This window comes from Triticum urartu, chromosome 5A, assembly GCF_056163025.1.
Source record: "Triticum urartu cultivar PI428250 chromosome 5A, HENAU_Tu73, whole genome shotgun sequence".
Taxonomy (NCBI): domain Eukaryota; kingdom Viridiplantae; phylum Streptophyta; class Magnoliopsida; order Poales; family Poaceae; genus Triticum; species Triticum urartu.
Window position 1 is genome coordinate 238,010,544 of NC_141877.1, and position 24,998 is coordinate 238,035,541.

Here is a 24,998-nt window from a genome sequence, read left to right on the forward strand (position 1 = left end):
CAAATTTCTTATGAAGACCCAATAGCACGAAGCTCGCCGCACAACCCGGCACAGCGGCCAGGTAGTTACCTCCGCCGGTTTACCGAACAGTCCGGCTCGGAAACGCAGTTCAGAGGTCTCTAATTTGCTTGTCAGTGCTTGTCCTAAAGCGGGCTGTTTTCGTCAACCTCTTAATCCATCTGACTCCGATTATCAGGTTACTTCCCACTCATCCTCTGGCGAGTCATCGGCTACTCAGCTGCCACCGCTCAAAACGGTTCTTGGGTAAGCTATACTTATCATAATATTTCTGGTACATCACCTTGTAACATATGCTGTATTTGACTTTGTTATTCCTTTCAGAGCCAAGCCTAGGCCGAGCAAGAAGGCTCGCCTGGATAAAGTGGCCGAGGAGGACACCTTCCCTGAACCGGGTAAAACACCAGATCTTGAAGCGGCTATTCATGAAGATATACCCAATGATCCACCACAGCAGGATGACGATTTTATTGCTGAAGAAAGGCCTATTGACGCCTCAGGCCCTGTCAACGAGCCCACAAGCCCCATCCAGTTTGGGAGATCCACCAGTCCATCCCAGCCTGCTGACAAACCGACTGCGCCAGTGCAAACCGTACAGAGCCCAGCAATCCTATTGCTTTATCCAAGCATACCGCCAAAGAAGAATTTGCTGCCATGGGCAAAGGCAAGTGGAATGTTGACTTGGCGACCTATGCTTCTCTGAATGCCCAAGATCTTCATTCTGGCTATCTGAACTGGCTGTATACCAGCCGTGATTATGAAGCTGGTCTGGTGAATATGATGAAAGAGAAATTTGAGGTAACTTCCATGTGCTTTTCCCTGGTTGGACATTTCAATCTTGTTAATTCTCCTAGCCCCCAAGGGTCGGTTTAGAATCTTCATTCAAACCGGGACTTGCTAATATAAATCTCCATACTTCGGAATTCGCTGATGTAGCCCCCAAGGGCCGGTTCAACTTAGCGTAGTTAAACTGGGACTTTAAGTAATTGTCATCTTTATTTGAGCAAATAGCCATTAGCCCCCAAGTGCCAAGTTGAATACTTGTATTGATCTTGGGACTTTAGAATCTATTGAAAGATTAAGATCAAATATACATTAGCCCCCAAGGGCCAAGTGCATAACTTGTTATGTGGTTGGTACTTCAATTGTTGTACTGCTTGCGGAATCATATATCTGTCTGTATGCAGGATGAGCTGAAGACAAAAGAAAACCAAGTCGCCGATCTCCAAGAAAATCTGAAATCCCAACAAGCTGAAACCTCCAAAGCAAAAGAGGAATTAACCAGCGCTTTAAGCGCCATGGAACAGCTTAAGGAGGGCTTCAAGAAAAAGTGGGCGGATTGGGCCACTGAAAAATCCGCTTTAACCAAACGAGCAAAAGATGCCGAGGCTGCACTGAAACCGGTGGCGGACGAACTGACCAGCATAAAGCGGCATGCCATGACTGCTGCTATCTTTGGTAAGCTGGCTTGATTTCTGGATTGATTCGGCCGTTTTATAGAGCTGCCGATTTGTTAACCCTTTGTAATATTTCAGGGACACGCATTGGTCACTTGGGGTCAGATGTGCGGAAGAAATTGAAAGCCGCCTACACATTGATCGAACAACTGTACACTGGTGCACAGCGGATCATCTGTAGTGCATCCCACAACAATCCGGCGCCCACTTTGATTCAGGACACTCTGAAGAGACTGTCAATGCTTCCTGCTCGGGTTGAAGAGCTAAAGAAATCTGCTGCTCGAACTGATGCGATCAATGCCTTAATCCGGGCAAAAGCTTGGGTGCCAGATTTTGATCCTGTTGAAGCGGCTCAGGGCTATCCCAGCTTGAAGGAAGACGGGTCAGAATTTAGTGAAGCGGATCTGCGAGCAATAAACCGGGAGGTGCGTCCGCTAGCTTGTCAATTGGTTGAAGAAGCAGACTTGTCTCATTATCAAGCCCAATATGACAACCAAAATAAGCGAGTAGCTGCACCAATTCCTGAAGCGGAAAATCTTATCCCTCCAATCCGTAAGCATACTTACGCTCCCGATATTGAACCGTCGTTGCTGATCCATGATGAAGCTGTCTTTCAAGCATTAATGGGAATCGACTGGACAACTGTTGATTTCCAGCCGCTGGGTAGAGAAGCTGAAGTTGAAGCGGCGCGGGATGACCCACAACCATCAGGCTAGGCTGGTGACCAAGCTTGAACTAGAAGCCGGTTTAAACTACTTCTCCTTTGCGAAAAAACAATGATCTTATTTTGGGCACCGTGTTGCCTTGTAATAGGCTAGCCGATACTCTTGACTTTGATATGCCTTCGTGCATAATCACCGCAACTTGTTCTTCCTTTGGGTGATGCACTTTCCAAAGTATTTTCTGCCATCGTTGGGCATGAATTTGGCTTGGCCAATCTTGAAGTGGAGGTTTATAAACCCACACTGTTGGAGGAGATAGCAGCTCCTGTATATATAATGCCTGTTTATCATGTAAACCGTGCCGGGTTATAATAAAACACCGTGTTACTCCGTAATAGGATGTTTATAAAAAATCAAACCGGGCAAATAGTCTCCGGATTAAAAATGGACCGTGTTCCGTCAATTGACAGTTTGAACCGGCTTAAAACTTTGTCGGTTTAAAAAACGCAACAAAAAGAAAGAAATATCTATCAAAGAAAAATGTGAAGCAAAGGCAATGATAAAACCGTTTGCAAAAAGAGGCTTTATTTGAGTCGATCAGATGGCGTTACCATGGTCGGACACGACCAAGCTCCCGATAGGTGTGGCTATGGTTCAAGTCAGCCAGGTCCCCAAATGAAACCCTGGCATTTATGCCGATCAAGAGGCATGGCAATGGTTCGGGTTCGACCAAGCCCCCAAGTGATTCTGTGGCCTTAGGCCGATCAAGAGGCATGACTGGTTCAGACGTGACCAAGTCCCCAAGTGATCTGGTGGCTCTCGCCTATCAAGAGGTGTTGCATTGGTTCGGACACGACCAAGCCCCCAAGTGATATAACATGATGCTTTGAAAAGCTAACTCAAGGGGTAAACCGGAGGCCGCTTTAGAACAACTCCGTGTAACCACACATGATGTAAAAGAACAGATACCTCGCTTTAGCTGAGGTTCCGGTTTATTATATTTAATCATAATATATACATCGTCGTAATATGTACATAAGTAGAGCCAATGGCTCAGGTATAGTAAGGCCGAAGATGAGCTATGTTCCACGGCCTGTTGGTCTCCTCCTCTGATGTACGTGAGTCTTTATGCTCTCGAATATCGATCAGATAGTATGACCCGTTGTGCAGATTCTTGCTGACCACGAAAGGTCCCTCCCAAGGTGGGGATAGCTTATGCATATCAGTCTGATCTTGGATGAGCCGAAGCACCAAATCTCCTTCCTGAAAGGTTCTGGTTCTGACTCGGCGACTGTGATAACGACGAAGATCCTGTTGGTAAATCGCTGAGCGGGCGGCTGCTATGTCACGTTTTTCATCCAACAGGTCCAAAGCGTCTTGCCGTGCTGTCTCGTTGTCCGCTTCAACATAAGCCGCCACACGAGGTGAGTCATGACGGATATCACTTGGGACAACCACCTCCACTCCGTAGACCATGAAGAACGGCGTGTATCCTGTTGATCTGTTGGGTGTAGTATTGATGCTCCATAACACAGATGGTAACTCTTCTACCCAACAACCCGGTGTTCTCTGCAAAGGAACCATAAGCCGGGGCTTGATGCCTCTCAAGATCTCTTGATTAGCCCTTTCTGCTTGACCATTGGACTGTGGGTGTGCCACTGATGAAACGTCAAGCCGGATGTGCTCCGTTCGCAGAAATCCTTCATGGCACCCTTGGACAAATTGGTACCATTATCTGTGATGATACTGTGTGGAAAGCCAAACCGGAAAATCACTTTTTTGATGAACTGAACCGCCGTGGCCGCATCACACTTGCTAACAGGTTCTGCCTCCACCCACTTTGTAAACTTGTCAACCGCCACGAGGAGGTGGGTCTTCTTATCTTTGGACCTTTTGAAAGGCCCAACCATATCCAGCCCCCAAGTCACAAGCGGCCAAGTAATTGGAATCATTCTCAATTCTTGAGCCCGAACATGAGCACGTCTTGAAAACTTTTGGCAACCGTCACATCGTCTGACCAGATCCTCCGCATCAGCATGAGCAGTTAACCAATAGAAGCCATGGCGAAACGCTTTAGCCACCAAAGATTTTGAACCGGCGTGGTGACCACAATCTCCTTCGTGGATCTCATGCAAAATTTCACAGCCTTCTTCAGGAGACACACAGCGTTGAAACGCCCCTGATACACTGCAATGATGCAACTCGCCATTGACAATAGTCATGGACTTGGACCGCCGGATTATCTGTCGGGACAGAGTCTCATCCTCTGGTAACTCACCCCGGTTCATGTACGCCAGGTAAGGAAGCGTCCAATCCGGAATGACATGAAGAGCTGCCACCAATTGAGCCTCCGGATCAGGAATAGCCAAATCTGCTTCACTAGGGAGCTTGACTGATGGGTTGTGCAGCACATCCAGAAAAACATTGGGCGGGACCGGTTTGCACTGAGAGCCCAGCCGGCTTAAAGCGTTCGCTGCTTCATTCTTCCGTCGGTCCACGTGGTCCACCTGATAGCCTTTAAAGTGACCTGCAACAATATCCACCTCACGACGATATGCTGCCATGAGTGGGTCCTTGGAATCCCAAGTGCCAGATACTTGTTGAGCCACGAGGTCCGAGTCTCCGAAGCACTTAACTCGACTTAGATTCATCTCCTTAGCCATCAGGAGACCATGGAGCAAGGCTTCATACTCAGCTGCTTTGTTAGTACAAGGGAACATTAAGCGGAGAACGTAACAAAACTTATCACCTCATGGGGAAGTTAATACGACTCCATCCCCGAGCCTTCCAATTGCCTGGATTCGTCAAAATGGATGGTCCAATATGTGTGATCCGGCTTTTCTTCAGGTGCTTGCAGTTTCGTCCAATCATTGATGAAATCAACAAGTGCTTGAGACTTAACCGCCGTCCGAGGCACATACTTCAATCCGTGCGGCTCGAGCTCTATAGCCCACTTGGCAATCCGGCCAGTCGCTTCCCGGTTCTGGATGATATCCCCCAAGGGAGCAGAACTGACCACCATAATGGGGTGCCCTTGGAAGTATTGCTTATGCTTCCGGCTAGCCATAAAAACTCCGTATACCAGCTTCTGCCAATGCGGATACCTTTGCTTGGACTGAATGAGTACCTCGCTGATATAATAGACCGGACGTTGAACCGGATGCTCCTTACCTGCCTCTTTTCGCTCCACCACAATAGCCACACTAACCGCACGAGCATTAGCAGCCACATATAGCAGCAACAACTCTTTGTCAATGGGAGAAGCGAGCACAGGCGGATTGGCCAATTGCCGCTTTAAGCCCTCAAATGCTTTATTAGCAGCAGAACTCCAGACGAATTGATCCGTCTTCTTCAACATCTGATACAAAGGGATTGCCTTCTCACCAAGGCGGCTGATAAACCGGCTTAACACGGCAATCCAGCCTGCCAGGCGTTGAACATCATTGATACACTTCGGTTTAGCCAGGGAGGTGATGGCTGTGATCTTCTCCGGATTAGCCTCAATTCCTCTGTTGGACACCAGAAAACCCAATAACTTGCCTGCCGGTACACCAAAGACACACTTGGCCGGATTAAGCATCATCTTGTACGTCCTTAGGTTATCAAAGGTTTCCTTCAAGTCATCAACCAGAGTCTCCTTCTCCCTGGACTTAACCACGATATCATCCACGTAAGCATGTACATTACGGCCAATCTGCTTGTGAAGACAATTTTGTACACACCGTTGATAAGTTGCCTGGGCACTCTTGAGCCCAAAGGGCATAGACACATAGCAGAAGGCTCCAAAGGGAGTTATGAATGCCGTCTTCTCCTGGTCCTTAACTGCCATTTTGATCTGATGATAGCCAGAATATGGATCCAAAAAACTTAAACGCTCACAACCTGCTGTAGCATCAATAATTTGATCAATACGGGGGAGGGCATAAGGATCTGCTGGACAAGCCTTATTAAGATCTGTGTAATCCACACACATGTGCCAGGTGCCATTTTTCTTAAGGACCAGCACCGGATTGGCAAGCCACTCAGGGTGAAAAACTTCAACAATAAAGCCAGCTGCTAAGAGCCTGGCTACCTCTTCTCCAATTGCCTTGTGTCTTTCTTCGTTAAACCGGCGGAGGAACTGTTTCACCGGTTTGTATTTAGGATCCACATTAAGGGTGTGCTCAGCGAGTTGCGTCGGTACACCTGGCATGACAGACGGCTTCCATGAAAAAATGTCCCGATTCTCACGGATGAACTCGATGAGCGTGCTTTCCTATTTTGGATCCAAGTTGGCACTGATGCTGAACTGCTTGGACGGATCGCCAGGTACGAAGTCAACAAGCTTAGTTTCTGCTGCCGATTTGAACTTCAGGGCCGAATCATGCTCCGTAGTTGGCTTCTTTAATGGAGTCATGTCCGCCGGATCAACATTGTCATTATAATACTTCAGCTCCTCGGTGGCACAAACCGACTCTGCGTAGGCCGCATCTCCTTCCTCACACTCCAAAGCGATTTTACGGCTTCCGTGAACGGTTATTGTCCCCTTGTGACCCAGCATCTTGAGCTGAATACACATGACAGGGTCGTGCCATAAACTTGGCGTAGGCCGGTCGCCCAAACAGGGCGTGATATGGACTTTGGATGTTCACCACTTCAAACGTCAATGTTTCCGACCTGGAATCATGATCATCTCCAAAGGCCACTTCCAGAGCTATCTTACCAACAGGATATGCTGACCTGCCAGGTACCACACCGTGGAACACCGTATTGGACAGTTTGAGATTTTTATCTGTTAGTCCCATACGACGGAAGGTCTCATAGTACAAGATATTAATGCTGCTCCCTCCATCCATGAGCACCTTGGTGAACTTGTAACCTCCCACCTGAGGTGCCACCACCAGAGCCAACTGACCCGGATTATCAACCTGGGAAGTGTGATCGTCTCTGCTCCATATGATTGGCTGTTCAGACCAGCGTAGATAACGGGGCACGACCAGTTCAATAGAGTTAACTGCCCGCCTCTGAACCTTCCGGTCTTGCTTGTCCAAGCTAGTGGTAAAGACATGGTACTGCCCACTATTCAACTGCTTTGGGTTGCTTTGGTAACCTGACTGTTGCTGCTGCTGGTTGTAACCACCCTGGTTGTTCTGATTATTTTGATTGTTATGTCCGCCCGAATTACCATTAAATCCTGAACGGAATTTCCTCCACCGTAACCCGGCTCGGATCCTGAGCCACCGCCGGAGCCGTGATCATATCGGAAAGCATTAGAATTCTTGAACTCCTGCATAATGAAGCAATCCTTCCAAAGGTAGTTTGCTGGCACCTCCTTCATCCCATGCTTTGGACAGGGCTGGTTCAATAGATAATTTAAGCGGTCCGGGTTAGGGTTAGGCGCTCCACCGCGATTCGGCGGTTTACCCTTGCATCGCTGACCCTTGTCCTGCGCGTTGGTATTAGCCACGAAGTCCATGTTGCCATCCGCTTTACGCTTGCCCTCGCTACCGTTACCTGCCGAGTGATGCTGCTGACCTTTGGAGTTGCTGTTCTTCTTTTCCTTCCCTGTCTTGTCATCATCAGACTCGGGATCCTTGGTACTATCAGAATCAGCATATTTTACCAAAGCAGCCATGAGGGTCCCCATGTCAGTGCAATGGCGCTTCATCCGTCCTAACTTCAGCTTTAGGGGCCCAAACCGGCAATTGCCTTCTAGGGTTATAACCGCGGTGTCAGCGTTGATGCGGTCTGATGAATGCAGAACCTGCGAGACCCAGCGCACCCAATGAGTCATCGATTCTCCTTCCTCCTGGACACAGGCAGCTAAGTCCACTATCGACATAGGCTGCTTACATGTATCCTTGAAGTTACTGATAAACCGGGCTCGTAATTGGGCCCATGAACTGATAGAATTGGCTGGTGAGCTTTTTAACCAAGTGCGGGCCGTTCCTTCAAGCATCATGGTGAAGTACTTCGCACATGCCGCATCATCCACATCAAGCATCTCCATGGCCATCTCATAGCTCTCTACCCATGTCTCAGGGGGTTGATCCGCCCTGTAATTTGGTACCTTGCGCGGGCCCTTGAAATCCTTGGGCAGGCGCACATTGCGTAAAGCAGGGGCAAGGCAAGGCACCCCCAAAGAACAAGAAGCAACACCAGGTTCAACCGAGATAGTTGGACGAACCGGCGTAAGCTGCCGAGCCTGATACTGTGCGGCTAACTCGGCCTCCCTGTGCGCTTGGGCCCGGTCCACCACTTCCTGAGCGTTATCAGCACCACCCGCCGGGTTGTTGCCACGGGGTGCTCCACGTCGTTCATTACTTGACACTGCCGGTTCATCCATATGCCTGCTATAGCTCCGGCTTGGATGAGGGGTCGAGTGGATTCGGTCGCGGCTGTACGAGTATGCTTCCTGTTGGACCAAAGCTGTCCTAAGAAGCTCCTTGACCCGTCGCGTCTCTACCGCCTGCGGCGAGTCACCTTCAATTGGAATGGCCTCCAGCCGTGCAGCAGCGGCAACGAGATTGTCCATTGGGTTGGAGTAGTGACCCGGAGGTGTTGAAACAGCCTGAGGTATGTCCATGACAGTGTTTTGACGAGGCGGATTCATCAGACGGGGCTGAACCGGCGCGCTGGTCCCAGGAGCTTCCGCCCGGTTTCCCTCCAGCGGATTACTGGTTCCTGCTCCTGGGGTGTTGAAAAGGTCTCTGGCCTCGAAAACCGAAGGCAAACGGGATCGGTACTTCCTCTTCATGACTTCATGCGACGCGTTCTGGTCCAACATGAGCCTGTAGGCTTGTGCGTCTAAAGCGGCCCGCACTTGGCTCATGTTGGACCAGAACGCGTCGCATTCTGGACCTGGCAGCTGAAAATGTAGGCGGGAAGGGATACCACAGCGGCCAATTTGAAAGCGGACAAGTAGTTCATCTTACCCTGATGAAAGGTTGTCTTCGCCTGCAAATCTTCTGGTCGTGATGCTGCGATGGGCTCGGTGATGACATCCGTCCTGGTGGTCTTGCTCTCATTGCACTAGAATGGAAACCTTTGCCAGATTCCTCAGTAACCCACGCGTGCGCTTGACTCCTTAGCACCAAAAAGGAAACTGCCTCCTCTGCGCCCGATGTCACCCGCCTGGCCATGGTCGTCATGGCTTGCATCACCACAACCTCATAAGATTGGGCACCTTCATAGAAATCTCCGCTCCTCGGGAGGCCACTTGGGGAGGCCGTTTCCTCCGGGGGTCTTGCTGTCTTCCGCCTAGCGAGGCTTGGCCCCTCGCGAGGGTCTTCCCTTGTTGGTGTTGTAGATGGGTCGTACCAAGCCATTGATAGAGCCACCCCATGGGCCACAGGTGGGTAGGTATGGTTACCCTGGTTGCCAGAACGCAGACAGTAGCCCCTGGGCCCAAGGCACGCTCGGACTTGGCTTCGAGGTGAAGCCAAAGGGCAAGGCCGGAGTGTCGCGGTCCCCAATCGCATGTGGGCCAGGCTGACACGTGGCGCTTGATGGGATGTGGGAGTCTCCACTTCTCCACACCTCCTTGGCAACTGCCCGACTTGACAACTGCCTGGCGCATGTAGAGAGGCCATCGTTGCTTGGAGCTTGAGAGGCCGGCGGTTAGCCTTCTTCGGTCTATAAATGGGGGAGGGGCGGAGCCCCCAACTCATGTTTATCTTATCGCTGCCCACTCCTTCTTCTTCCTTGTCTCGCCATCTTGCCAGAGCATCCATGGCACCAGTGAGGAGGTTCTCGGCCGTGGAGAAGGGAAAAGCTCCCAAGGAGGGGCCAGGCTCACCACTTCCCAAGAGGGTCCGCAGTCGTCCCCGCAAGCACGCCGCGACACCGGCGGTTGCCCCTCGGGGGCGTCGGTGCACCTCCTCGAAGGTGGTGCTGCCTCCGGTAGTCGTGGGGGTGCTTCCTCCCACAACGGAGGTTTCCACGGCTGGGGTGACCACGGCCAAGGAGGGAGGCATGTGGCGGCCATTCGGCCACCGCGCCCGCAATCCCATTTGGTCGAGGCATCCTCGGAATTCGTGGTGTGGGCGGGGAGGCCTGCAGGTGTCTGGATCCATCTCCCACGCTTCTTCATGGGCGCGCTGCCGGCCGGGCGACCTGGCGGCCTCTGGCTGCAGGCCGATGGTTGCTGCACCAAGGCTTCATGGGTGGAGGTCGAGGTCACCCCCGCCAGCAACATGTTCGGAAACCATTGATGGCAGCCATTCGCCCGTGCGCGGCCTGCAGGGGAGGTGCACCCTCCACTTCATGCATGACGGTGTTGCGACCCTCTTCGTTAGGGTCTTCGGGGAGGACGGCAGGCGCGTGGTGTGCTACCCGGAGAGCGACAGCAATGACGTCAACCCCTCCGACGACGAGGGCCGAAGGGGCAGTAGCATCTCCGGTGGTGGACTTGCCCTCAGTGATGGTCACAGTGCCTCCAGTGGTGGCGGCTCATCCTCGGGGAAGAGCACAAGCGATGGAAACTACCACAAGCCGCCATGCCACCGAGCTTAGACCGGGGAGGGCGACATGCTGCCTCGCCACCGTGCCCTAGTGAAGCAGGAGGAGGACTCCGACTGATCACGAGCATTGCTGGAGCCGGGTCTTAAGAGCCTCTGTGGCCATGTGGCTCGTTTTTCTTCTTTCTTTCTCCTGCATCAGAAAAGTAGACAACCCTGTCGGGGCGTGTAATGAACCATGGCGCTTGCGCCATTATATTATTGTTTTAGTATTGCGTCCTAATATCTGTCTTGCTGCTGATTGTGATTGGGATGACTAAGCTTAGTGTACTTGCGGTAGACTCTCGTGCCGTGACAGCGTGCCTCTCTGGAGGTTGGACCTCCTGTGCCACCTGCGGGGCCCTTGGTCTAGAGAGGTCCTACTAGGGGTTTCCTTCTTGTGGATTCGAAGGCCATCGTCCATCGGGATGCACCTAGCAGTTGCGGTGTCAGGGACCTTTGGAGGTGCCGCGGCCCGCGTGTCGTGGTTTTGTCACGGCAGATGTCCTTGTGAAAGGACTTAGTCGTGGAGCCATCGCAACGGGTTAGCTTGAAGGGGTTAAAGCGGACACAGGGACGCAAGAGAGTTTATACTAGTTCGGCCCCTTCGATGAAGGTAAAAGCCTACGTCTAGTTGTGATTGAATTGATGGGGTTTCGATGACTAGGGAGCAAACAAGCTTCGCCTAAGTCTCGAATTGTTGTCTGTTGTCCTTGAACCGCCACTGAGTCGTCCCCTTATATACATGGGTGACGCCCGTCGGTTTACAGAGTCCCAACACCGGCTCATATACGTGTTCGGTTTGGTCTCTACTTATTCCTAACTTACAATACAAGTTTACATACCGACGCTGGTTTACGGCTACAGGCCTTAAACCGATCATGGGTTTTAAGCCCTCATCTACCTTCATGGGCTTTAACATACTTAACTACTGATGAAGTTAACCCGGCCCAGATAGGCCGGTTTACGCCCGGTAGTAATATCCCCAACACCGCGTGAGCCCCCGAGCGTGGGCCGGTCGCCGTGTCGCGATGCCCTAAGGCATGGACTCAGGAGGGCGTGCATGCCAGTTTGCTCATTTCAGGGTGTCGTGCGAGGATTAAGACGCCGAAGTCTAGGGCACCAAGGCTTTGGCGAGGTGTGTTCACGGGAAGGCCCGAGCGCACACACCGTGCCCAGCCCCCACGCGCGAGACGCGCGAGGAAGTGCAACGGGCAACTATCACTCTCCCTAAGCAAGACCTAAAAGAGCGAAAGCTATGAGGAGAAAAACTTCCCAACCCCTTTCAAATAAAGACGTGAGAACTTCAAATTTCATTCCAAGAAGTTGCAAATCAGCTATAGAAAGGAAGCAAAAGAACATCTGCGTCCGGCACCTACACTAGTCGTTTGGTCTTCCCGCCAGGACGGAGCATGGTGCTTCCACTAGGACATGGGTGGGAGCCCCCATGAGGCCCAGGGGTGGCACTCAGGAGACTCCGAGGCATGTACAACCCCACTCATTATTACGTGACAGTTTCACGAGTGGAGACTTGAGAGGCGCATGGTGCTTGTTGGTCACAAACAGAATTTTCAGAGGTGCTGGAAGTTCGTGGCATTCTGGATGGGGACCCCGTCCTCCAGCTCTAGGCGTACGGCGCCAGGCATAGAGACACGGGCGATCCTGAATGGGCCCTCCCACATAGGCGAGAGCTTGTGAAGCCCCTCCCTGGAGAGCACCCGTATCAGAACAAGGTCACCCACCTCGAGGGTCCTGGAGCAGACGCTATAACAGTGATACCGCCACAACACCTATTGGTACCTCGCGGCACAGAGCGAGGCTTGGTGGCGGCCCTCCTCCCCGAGCATGAGGTCCATCCCTCGCGAGGCGTCCTGGCGTGCCTCGTCAAACGCCAAGACCCGGGGGGTGCGATGTTTGACCTCATGAGGGAGGACTACCTCAGCCTCGTAGATGAGGAAGAATGGGGTCTCGTCGGTGGGCTCAGTCGCTATGGTGCGGATGGACCACAGCATGGACTGAATATCATCGATCCATCCCTGCCGCAGGCCTTGAGTTTCTTCTTGAAGCTCCTTGCCTTGAGGCCCCTCAGGACCTCCACGTTGGCGCGCTCGGCTTGGTCATTACTCCGTGGGTGCGCCACCGAAGCGTCGCATATCTGCATTCCAAGGTTAGCACAATATGTTTTGAAGAGGTTGCTCGTGAACTGAGAGCCATTTGTCCGTGATGATACGGTTGGGGACTCCAAAGTGGCTCACGAGGCCCTTGATGAACTTGACGGCCGAGCCAGCTGGGATGGTGCGCACGGGCTCCTCCTCCATCCACTTGGTGAACTTGTCGATGGCAACGTGGAGGTAGCGGTAGCCCCCGGCTGCTCGAGGAAACGGGCCCAGGATATCCAGCCCCAAGACCGCAAACGGCCAGGAGAGTGGGATGGTCTGGAGGCCCTGAGCGGGTTGGCGGATCAGTTTGGCATGGAATTGACATGGCCCACAGGATCTCACCGGCTCAGTGGCATCATTGAGCGTCATGGGCCAGTAGAAACCGCTGCGGAACGCCTTGCCCATGAGGGTGCACGACAAAGAGAGATTCGGTGACCATCCCCACTGTGGGTGTCAACCAGTAGCTCGCACCCCTGCTCCTTGGAGATGCACCGGAAAGAGACGTTGTTTGGGCGCCTTCGATAGAGCTTGCTGTCCTCTAGGTAGTAAGCGGTGGCCTGGCGGGCCACGCGCTCTGCGTCTTCCTCCTTCTCCGGCAAGGTGCCTCGGAGCAGGTATGCCTTAAACTCCTCATTCCAGCACCCCTCCTAAGGTTTGAGCGTGAGGAGCGGGTGAGCTCCGGAGGTTAGACAGCAGGCCGGGGAGCCCGAGGAGGGGGCCATGGGCAGTTCCTCCCGAAGCAGTGTCGGGCCTGCAGTGGGGGGTGCCGCCGACGGCTTGAGGAGCCGCTCTTCGAAGACGCAAGGCTTCTAAGGTTCACGCCGAGATGCCCTCTTGGCGATGTCGTCCACCTCGTTGTTCATGGCACACGGTACATGCTGCAATTCCAAGCCCAACAATCGTTTTTCAGTTTTGCGTACCTCTTCTAGGTATGCCTCCATGTGCTCGTCTTTAGGCTTGTACTCCTTGTTGAAGAAGTTGACGAAGAGCTGAGAGTCGCCCTTGATGGTGAGACGCCTGACCCCAAGGGCTGCCGCAACCCTGAGGCCAGCGATCAGGCCCTCGTATACTGCAATGTTGTTGGAGACGTTATCATCATGCTGGAAGCAGAGTTGCACGACGTAGTAGAGCTTGTCCTGGGTAGGTGAGATGAGCACGGCTCCAGCCCCCGTGCCTTGGCGCGCGAACACACCGTCGAAGTACATACCCAGCCATGCGAAACCTCCTCTCCGGGCGTGAGGGAACGGTCTTTGCCCACCCCTCGGTCAGGGGCGTCATTCCATTCCGCCACAAACTCAGCAAGGGTCGTGCCCTTGATGACCCTGGTGGTGCTGAACTCCAACTGGAGCGCCTGTAGCTTGATGTTCCAGTCAGCAACCCTTCTCGTGGCGTTGGGGCGCTGGAGCACCTTCTCCAGGGGGTATGCGGAGACAACTTTGATGGGGTGGCCTTGTAAGTAGTGGCGCTGCTTCCTCGAGGCGACGAGGAGTGTGAGAAGGAGCTTCTGCAGCATGGGGTAGCATGCACGTGCGTCATGCAGCACCATGTTGATGAAGTACATGGGGTGCTCGATGAGGGAAAAGGCGTCGACGGCGTCCTACCTTTCTTGACACGAGGGAGCCTGGGAGCCTTTCTGTCCGGTTGGGTAGTCGGGGCCTCAGGAGCGCCATCCTAAGGTGGCGTTGACGCAGAAGTGCTCGGGGCGCTACACCACGCTCCCACACCCGCGCGGTCCTCCCGGACTGCCACACGTGCTGCGCTAGCCGAGTTGGCTATGGCGGCTAGGTAAAGCACTAGGGGCTCGAGGGACAAAGGGCCACCATCACCGGCGGGCTAGGGAGATACCTCTTGAGTTCTTGGAAGGCCGCCTCAGCCTTCGGAGTCCCTTCGAACGGGCCCTTCTTTTTCATCATCTTGAAGAACGGAAGGGCGCGCTCATCGAGCTTGGAGATGAAGCACCCCAATGGAGTCACGTAGCCGGCGAGCTTCTGCATCTCCTTGAGGGTCTGCGGCAGGCTCATCCTCTCTATCGCCTTGATCTTTTCTGGGTTGGCCTCGATCCCTCTGTGTGGCACCAGGAAACCCAGCAGCTTGCCAGACAGGACGCTGAACATGCATGTCCCCGGATTGAGTCATAGGTTTACCTTGCGCCGATTGGCGAATGTTTCTTCCAGGTCTTTGACAAGGTTCCTCGCCTCCCATGACTTGACCACTATGTTATCAACATACGCCTCGGCATTCCTCTCGAGCTGCTGGCCCAGGGCAATGTGCATCAACCGCTAGAAAGTCGTACCGGCATTGCGCAGCCAGAACGGCATGCAGGTGTAGAAATACATCCCACATGTGGACAAGAAGGCCGCCTACTCGACGTCCTACACCGCCATCTTGATCTGATGGTAACCCGAGAAGGCATCCAGGAAGCACAGCAAGTCGCACTCGGCTGTGGAGTCGACCATCTGGTCAATGCGCGGGAGAGGGAAAGGGTCCTGAGGGCAAGCTTTGTTGAGGCTTGTGAAGTCGACGCACATGTGCTCCTTTCCGCCCTTTTTGGGGATGATGACCAGGTTGGCCAGCCAATCTAGGTGCCCCACCACCCGAATGATGCCCGCTTCTTGTAGCTTGTGGACCTCCTCGACGATGAATGATTGCTTCCCCGAGGCTTGCTGCCGTGCCTTCTGCTTCACCGGGTGCGCTCCGAGGAGCACCATCAAGTGGTGCTCGATCACATCTCGTGGGACGCCGATCATTTTCGTTGCCTCCCATGCAAACACATCCTTGTTCGCACAGAGGAAACTGTAGGATCTAGAAGTAGATGTGTCTAGAGGGGGGGTGATTAGACACTTAGTGCTAAAGTTGCAATTTTTAGGCCTTTTTGGTTTGAGTGGAGTTTTAGGCACAATTTCAACATACACAATACATATCAAGCAAGCATGCAAAGAGTATATGAGCAGCGGAATGTAAAGCATGCAACTTGCAATAATGTAAGGGGAAGGGTTTGGAGAATTCAAACACAATTGGAGACACGGATGTTTTTCCCGTGGCTCGGATAGGTGGTGCTATCCTACATCCACGTTGATGGAGACTTCAACCCACCAAGGGTAACGGTTGCGCGAGTCCACGGAGGGCTCCACCCACGAAGGGTAATGGTTGCGCGAGTCCACGGAGGGCTCCACCCACGAAGGGTCCACGAAGAAGCAACCACCCACGAAGGGTCCACGAAGAAGCAACCTTGTCTATCCCACCATGGCCATCGCCCACGAAGGACTTGCCTCACTAGCGGTAGATCTTCATGAAGTAGGCGATCTCCTTGCCCTTACAAACTCCTTGGTTCAACTCCACAATCTTGTCGGAGGCTCCCAAGTGACACCTAGCCAATCTAGGAGACACCACTCTCCAAGAAGTAACAAATGGTGTGTAGGTAATGAACTCCTTGCTCTTGTGCTTCAAATGATAGTCTCCCCAACACTCAACTCTCTCTCATAGGATTTGGATCTGGTGGAAAGAAGGTTTGAGTGGAAAGCAACTTGGGGAAAGCTAGAGATCAAGATTCATATGGTAGGAATGGAATATCTTGGCCTCAACACATGAGTAGGTAGTTCTCTCTCAGAAATAGGATGCTGGAAGTGTAGGCTTAGTCTGATGGCTCTCTCCACGAATGAAGAGGAGGTGGAGGGGTATATATAGCCTCCACACAAAATCCAACTGTTACACACAGTTTTCCAATCTCGGTGGGACCGAATCAACAAACTCGGTCGGACCGAAAAGGTAAACCTAGTGACCGTTAGAGATTTTCGGTGGGACTGACATGCAACTCGGTAGGACTGATATGGTTAGGGTTTGGGCATAACGTAATCTCGGTGAGACCGATTACACAAACTCGGTGAGACCGAGTTTGGTAATAAGCTAACCAGAGAGTTGGTCAGGTAAACTCGGTGGGACCGATTTGCTCTTTCGGTGAGACCGAAAAGTTACAAAAAGGAAACATAGAGTTTACACTGCAATCTCGGTGGGACCGATTCGCTCTTTCGGTGAGACCGAAAAGTTACGAAAGGGAAACAGAGAGTTTGCAATCCCATCTCGGTGAGACCGAGATCCCATTAGTGAGACCGAACTGATTAGGGTTTCTGGCAGTGGCTATGACAAGTGAAACTCGGTGGCGCCGGATAGAAAGAATCGGTATGACCGAGTTTGGCTTAGGGTTTAGGTCATTTGTGGAAGTGGGAAAGTAGCTGACGATTTTGGAGCATATCATTAAGCACATGAAGCAAGAGGCTCATTAAGCAACACCTCATCCCTCCTTGATAGTACTGGCTTTTCCTATGGACTCAATGTGATCTTGGATCACTAAAATGTAAAATGAAGAGTCTTGAGCTTTAAGCTTTAGCCAATCCTTTGTCCTTAGCATCTTGAAGGAGTTCCCACAACCTTTAGTCCATGCCACTCCATTGTTGAACTTATCTGAAACATGCTAGATAGAAATGTTAGTCCAACAAGAGATATGTTGTCATCAATTATCAAAACCACCTAGGGAGCACTTGTGCTTTCAATCTCCCCCCTTTTTGGTAATTGATGGCAATATACATCAAAGCTTTAGATAAAGATATAAAGAACAGCAAGTAAAGCTTTGGAAGGACATGTAACAAGCATAGGCCCCCCCTACATGTATGCACTCATGTAAATATGAAATATAGAGGCATGTGAGAGCATAACCATGACAGAGTAGGCAATGTGTTACATGTATCTTGGCCATATGCATCAGAGCAAAAGATTATCAAGGAAAATACCTTCATGCTCATGAGTCCTTCTTGCAAACAGTATGTACATAAGCAAGAACTCCTCATACTCATGATTTTGATGCATATACTTACCTTGTGGTCTTGAGTTGGCTTAGGATGGAATGAACCTGCACAAACAAAGTTAGATAACACAGGTACATCCACTAGCCAGAGCAAACAAAAGAAACCACAAGAGTACCAAGACTGGGATGACATGTAGAGAGTGAGTACAAGGTACCACATTGGATTCAACATGTCCCCAAGAATAAAGATATGCAATGAATTTGACTGATTTCTTTCCCTTAGGTGTCTTGCTCCCCCAGAATCTTACATGGGATATTGGGAGAAGATAAGGAACAGCAAATCAGAGCTGAAAGATAGAAATGAACATGTCTTTCCCCCTAAAAAGACATGTGACATCTCTCCTTTTGAACATCAAGCATCATGCATCTGGGACATCTGGGATCCTTGAGTATTCTCTCCCCCTGGAAATCTCTCTCTCTCTCCCCCTTAATACTTTCTCTCTTGTAGGTTTGGTCCTTGAGACTTTTTCTCTCCCTTGATGTGATCTCTCTCTCCTACAAGCTTTGATGTGATCTCTCTCTCCCCCTTTGACATCAATTTCCAAGAAGGGCTTTCTGGAATCCGTCGTATAGGTTTGGTCCTTGAGACTCAGCACAAAGCAATGGATAAAACTGTGATGCTTGAAGAGGACAAGATTCATTGAGTAGAGCTGGATCAGAAGAAATATAGAACAAGTGGCAAACTGTTTTTCCTGTTGCGAAGTCGGTGGCACCGAGTGGTATGTTTCGGTGGCACCGAAAAGATTCGGTTGGACCGAAAATTACAAGTCGGTGAAACCTAGTTCACACAGAGAAAAACACTTGTCACCTCAGCTCACTAGACATGTAGGATCTCACAAAGATTTGCAATGAATTACCTGAAGGATTTGCAAGGAATTCAATGCAGAAAATGCAGAACAAAAACAAACAAAGAGAAAAGAGAAGAAACTGAAAGATCTAGATGAAGTTTTTTTTGTTTTTGAAAAAGAGAAAGAAAATAAACATGCATGAGACAAATGCAATAACACAGAAAAGAACACAAGAGAACTTCATCTAGAGTTGGGCGGTGACATAGTCACCTATGTTAGTGTATATTGACTTAGGAGTCAAGTGAGAACACTTGATCATAGGTCATACTCATCGTTTAAGCTCAAAATGGGGTTACCATTTTTCGTTTAAGCATCTTGATGTATTCACATCTTGTTGAGTTGCTTTGACTCATGTCTTGGAGTAAAGCTTCTCTAAGATGGAATAACATACCTTGGGTGGTGGTGTGGTTCTTGCACATGTAGTTGAACTTGTGTGGGTGCTCAAGGTTGATGTAGCTCATCAAGAGTTGGGAGCACCACTTGGAGTTTGAGTTCATCTACCTACATGGGTTAGTTCTTGCAAGGAAGAGCACTTGTGTATCCAAAAATGACAATCATGAAGCTCAACATAGAATTTGTCAAAGGATATGTTTGAATGGTTTTGTGCTTCCTTGTCTTCAACCGCCATTGTGTAGAGACTTGGTGATGTAGAGATTGCTCAAGATGTGAGTGAGTCGCAATCTCATGGAATTAGATTCAACCAAGCACCTACATGGGTTAGACAACATGCAAGGTACAAATATATCCAAGACATAAGATAGTCATCATAAGAGATATATCATGGATTAATCATAAGCTCATGTCTTGCATCTATCCAATGGAGTTTCTACTCCAAGTTCGAAGCATCAATGATGTTCAATTCACCTCTCAACCTGCAAAATACTTTCTCATCAAGAGGTTTAGTAAATATATCCGCTAATTGCTTATCTGTGCGAACGTGCTTAAGATTAATTTCACCCTTAGCAACATGATCTCGAATGAAATGATGACGAACTTCAATACGCTTAGTTCGAGAATGTTGTACATGATTATGACCAATTTTGATAGCACTTTCATTGTCACAAAGCAGTGGAACATGTTTCACATAAATCCCATAATCTTTAAGAGTTTGGGTCATCCAAAGTAATTGAGCACAACATGAACCAGCGGCAATGTATTCCGCTTCGGCGGTGGATAAGGATACCGAGTTTTGTTTCTTTGAAGACCAAGACACAAGAGATCTACCAAGAAATTGACAAGTACCCGAAGTGGACTTTCTATCAACCTTGTCTCCGGCATAATCCGAGTCGGAATAGCCAACAAGATCAAAAGAAGACCTCTTAGGATACCAAATGCCAAAATTTGGTGTATGGATTAAATATCTCACTATCCTTTTCACAGCCTTAAGATGACATTCTTTAGGAGCAGCTTGATATCGTGCACACATGCACACACTTAGCATAATATCGGGACGTGAAGCACATAGGTATAACAATGAACCAATCATAGAGCGATAAACCTTTTGATCAACCGGTTCACCATCTTTGGTCAAATCATTATGTCCACTAGTAGGCATGGGTGTAGACATACCTTTGCATTCTTGCATATTGAACTTCTTGAATAAGTCCTTGGTGTACTTCGTTTGAGAGACAAATGTACCTTCCTTAGTTTGCTTGATTTGCAAACCGAGAAAGAATTTGAGTTCACTCATCATAGAGATCTCAAACTTCTCTGACATTAGCTTTCCAAACTTTTCACTAAAGAGAGGGTTAGTTGAACCAAATATGATATCATTGACATAAATTTGGCATACAAATAGTTCTCCATTAACCCTTTTAGTAAAAAGAGTAGAATCAATTTTACCAATTTCAAAACCACTTGTAATAAGGAACTTGGTCAAGCATTTATACCATGCTCTAGGAGATTGTTTAAGACCATAAAGAGCTTTGTGAAGTTTGTAAACATGATTTGGTTTCTTAGGATTGATAAAGCCGGGAGGTTGTTTGACATAAACTTCCTCCTCTATTTCGCCATTTAGAAAAGCACTTTTAATGTCCATTTGGTACAAGGTGATATTATGGTGATTAGCATAGGCAAGTAAGATGCGAATGGACTCAAGTCTAGCAAGGGGAGCATATGTCTCACCATAGTCCATACCTTCGACTTGTGTGTACCCTTGGGCGACGAGACGTGCTTTGTTGAGAACCACTTGTCCATCTTCATCTTGCTTGTTGCGAAACACCCATTTGGTACCAATGATGTTGTGGTTGTTGTCGGGCTTCTCAACCAATGTCCAAACTTGGTTTCTCTCAAAATTGTGTAGCTCTTCATGCATAGCGTTTATCCAATCCGGATCTTCCAATGCTTCTTCAACCTTCATAGGTTCAATGCTAGAGATGAATGAATAGTTTTCACAAAAGTTAGCTAAACGAGTTTTTGAGCGAGTGATTCTCCCGGTTTGTATATCATTGAGGATTTGCTTGACGGGATGATCTTTGGCAATTCTTGCTCGAACTCGTGAGAGCTTTTGCTTGGGTCTTCGTTGAACATCTTCTTCATCTTGTTCTTCTTCTTGGCCTTCTTCATTGTTGACGTTGTCGTTCTCTTGTCGTGGTGGAGAAAGAGGTTGTTGATGTTCGTCTTGATGCATTTCCTTGTCTTCTACATCTTGGTGTGTCCCACTTGTGGATGCTTCCGTGTCGATTCTTGGTTCACCTTGTCGTGAAGTAGAAGCTTCCACTTGGACGGATGAAGTACTCTCCTTCACCTCCGTTGGACGAATTTTGCCAATGGACAAGTCTTGGATTGCTTCTGAAGGGTCTTTGTCTCCTACATCAATTGGAAATTGCTCTACTTGCGAGCCATTAGATTCATCAAACTTCACATCTACCGTCTCTTCAACCTTTCGGGTGAAATTGTTGTAGACACGGTAAGTGTGAGAGTTTGAGCCATAACCAAGTAGAAAACCTTCATGAGATTTAGGAGCAAACTTTGAACGATGATGCTTATCAAGAATGTAGCACTTTGAGCCGAATACTCGAAAGTATCCAACTTGGGGTTTGTTACCGGTGATAAGCTCGTATGCCGTCTTGCCGAGTAGCTTGTGAAGATATAAGCGATTTGTTGCGTGACAAGCTGTCTCAACCGCTTCTGCCCAAAAGTGCTTCGGCGTCTTGTATTCATCAAGCATCGTTCTTGCCATTTCGATGAGCGTCCGGTTTTTCCTCTCAACAACTCCATTTTGTTGAGGTGTGTACGTAGCCGAGAACTCGTGTGAAATCCCTTCTTCGTCAAGAAAGGTGTCCACATTTGCGTTCTTGAACTCCGTTCCGTTGTCACTCCGAACCTTCTTGATCTTCACGTCAAACTGATTTTGGGCCTTCCTAGTGAAGTTTCTGAAGATCTTCTGGACCTGCGACTTGTCATTAAGAAAGAACACCCACGTAAATCTTGAAAAATCATCAACTATAACTAGACCAAAAGAATTTCCACCGAGACTCTTTTAGGCGTTGGGACCAAAAAGATCCATATGAAGTAGCTCGAGTGGCCTTCTTGTGGTCATGATGTTCTTCACGGGATGCCTTCCTCCAACCTGTTTACCTGCTTGACAAGCACTGCAAAGTCTATCCTTATCAAATATGACATCGTTAACTCCAAGGATATGATTTCCTTTAATAAGCTTGTCAAGGTTTCTCATGCCAACGTGACCTAGTCGTCTATGCCACAACCAACCTTTTGAGGATTTAGCAACAAAGCAAGTTTTAGGTTGTGCCTTTTTAGAGAAATCGACAATGTAAAGATCACCTCTACGCATACCAGTAAAGACCATTTTATGATTGTCTTGACGAAATACTTGGCAATCTACCTCAGTAAATAGGACATTCAAACCGAAATCAGCAAGTCTAGATACTGAAAGTAAGTTGTAGTCGAGAGATTCAACGAGCATGACATTTTGAATGGAACTATCATGTGAGATGGCCACCTTACCAAGGCCAACCACTTTACCCTTTGAATTATCACCAAAGGTGACATATTTTCGAGGGCCGTCATTTTCAGCAAGCTCACGAAACATCTCTTCATCTTCGGTCATATGACCAGTACATCCACTATCAAGAACCCATTCCTTTCCTCCTGATTCATATCCCCGAAGATTTGCCATAAGACCAAAATGTCTCATTTCATCATCAAGATCGAAGTCACTATCATCATCATCATAGTATCCATGTTCATCATGATCTTGTGACTCATCATTTCCTAGAGAGGGTAATTCATTAGATAAATGATCATCAAAGTGGTCACTTTTATGAATTCTTATAGCTTCGAATATGATATCACTAATGATTCCAACATCTCCTTTAGCATGCTTAAGATTGGTAAGTTCAAATAGACAATTACCAAAACTAGGATCACTAGAGTTCATCTTACTCCAGGTAATAGATTTATGGAGAATTTCATCCAAAGTTTTCAAGGAATGATCGGGAAATCGTTCCTCAAGAAATTTCCATATAGTATAGGCACAACTAAGAGTAGGCAAACTAGCAATCAAATTTTTGGGCAATCCTCTAATGATGAGCTCAATAGTTCTAAGATTGCGAATCATGTCAATATCTTCATCTAGGGTAGGATGCAAAGGATCAATATGAGGTGCACAAGGGCTAGCAATATACTTGTTCAAATGATATTGATTGAAAATTACAAGCATCTCATTTTTCCACTCATGAAAATACTCTCCATCAAGAATAGGCACTCTATGTCTAAGACTCCCTAAGGTAGACACATCCATCTTCCTCCAATGGTGATTAAACCAAGGCAATGGAGACCAAAGCTCTGATACCACTTGTAGGATCTAGAAGTAGATGTGTCTAGAGGGGGGTGATTAGACACTTAGTGCTAAAGTTGCAATTTTTAGGCCTTTTTGGTTTGAGTGGAGTTTTAGGCACAATTTCAACATACACAATACATATCAAGCAAGCATGCAAAGAGTATATGAGCAGCGGAATGTAAAGCATGCAACTTGCAAGAATGTAAGGGGAAGGGTTTGGAGAATTCAAACGCAATTGGAGACACGGATGTTTTTCCCGTGGTTCGGATAGGTGGTGCTATCCTACATCCACGTTGATGGAGACTTCAACCCACGAAGGGTAACGGTTGTGCGAGTCCACGGAGGGCTCCACCCACGAAGGGTAATGGTTGCGCGAGTCCACGGAGGGCTCCACCCACGAAGGGTCCACGAAGAAGCAACCACCCACGAAAGGTCCACGAAGAAGCAACCTTGTCTATCCCACCATGGCCATCGCCCACGAAGGACTTGCCTCACTAGCGGTAGATCTTCACGAAGTAGGCGATCTCCTTGCCCTTAAAAACTCCTTGGTTCAACTCCACAATCTTGTCGGAGGCTCCCAAGTGACACCTAGCCAATCTAGGAGACACCACTCTCCAAGAAGTAACAAATGGTGTGTAGGTAATGAACTCCTTGCTCTTGTGCTTCAAATGATAGTCTCCCCAACACTCAACTCTCTCTCATAGGATTTGGATCTGGTGGAAAGAAGGTTTGAGTGGAAAGCAACTTGGGGAAAGCTAGAGATCAAGATTCATATGGTAGGAATGGAATATCTTGGCCTCAACACATGAGTAGGTAGTTCTCTCTCAGAAATAGGATGCTGGAAGTGTAGGCTTAGTCTGATGGCTCTCTCCACGAATGAAGAGGAGGTGGAGGGGTATATATAGCCTCCACACAAAATCCAACCGTTACACACAGTTTCCAATCTCGGTGGGACCGAATCAACAAACTCGGTCGGACCGAAAAGGTAAACCTAGTGACCGTTAGAGATTTTCGGTGGGACTGACATGCAACTCGGTAGGACCGATATGGTTAGGGTTTGGGCATAACATAATCTCGGTGAGACCGATTACACAAACTCTGTGAGACCGAGTTTGGTAATAAGCTAACCAGAGTGTTGGTCAGGTAAACTCGGTGGGACCGATTTGCTCTTTCGGTGAGACCGAAAAGTTACAAAAAGGAAACATAGAGTTTACACTGCAATCTTGGTGGGACCGATTCGCTCTTTCGGTGAGACCGAAAAGTTACGAAAGGGAAACAGAGAGTTTGCAATCCCATCTCGGTGAGACCGAGATCCCATTAGTGAGACCGAACTGATTAGGGTTTCTGGCAATGGCTATGACAAGTGAAACTCGGTGGCGCCGGATAGAAAGAATCGGTATGACCGAGTTTGGCTTAGGGTTTAGGTCATTTGTGGAAGTGGGAAAGTAGCTGGCGATTTTGGAGCATATCATTAAGCACATGAAGCAAGAGGCTCATTAAGCAACACCTCATCCCTCCTTGATAGTATTGGCTTTTCCTATGGACTCAATGTGATCTTGGATCACTAAAATGTAAAATGAAGAGTCTTGAGCTTTAAGCTTTAGCCAATCCTTTGTCCTTAGCATCTTGAAGGAGTTCCCACAACCTTTAGTCCATGCCACTCCATTGTTGAACTTATCTGAAACATGCTAGATAGAAATGTTAGTCCAACAAGAGAT

General features: G+C 48.9%; 1 protein-coding gene across 1 annotated transcript; it reads right to left on the minus strand.

Moving 5' to 3' along the window:
- Positions 1 to 13,582: 13,582 nt before the first annotated feature.
- LOC147970913 (uncharacterized) lies at positions 13,583 to 14,334 on the minus strand. The gene is made up of 3 exons (XM_087523721.1): positions 13,981 to 14,334; positions 13,694 to 13,873; positions 13,583 to 13,651 (listed from the first exon to the last, which is right to left on the minus strand). Exons 1-3 carry the CDS (start codon positions 14,332 to 14,334, stop codon positions 13,583 to 13,585), a joined length of 603 nt encoding a protein of 200 aa, XP_087379847.1.
- Positions 14,335 to 24,998: the final 10,664 nt, after the last annotated feature.

Excerpts from the sequence above, each read along its gene's own strand:
- LOC147970913 (XM_087523721.1), bottom strand. The coding sequence starts at position 14,334 with ATGTACTTCATCAACATGGTGCTGCATGACGCACGTGCATGCTACCCC. Across the intron at positions 13,874-13,980 it reads AGGAGGTTTCGCATGGCTGG|CATGATGATAACGTCTCCAA; the intron begins GTATGTACTTCG and ends CTCTGCTTCCAG. Across the intron at positions 13,652-13,693 it reads TGGAGGCATACCTAGAAGAG|CATGTACCGTGTGCCATGAA; the intron begins GTACGCAAAACT and ends TTGGAATTGCAG.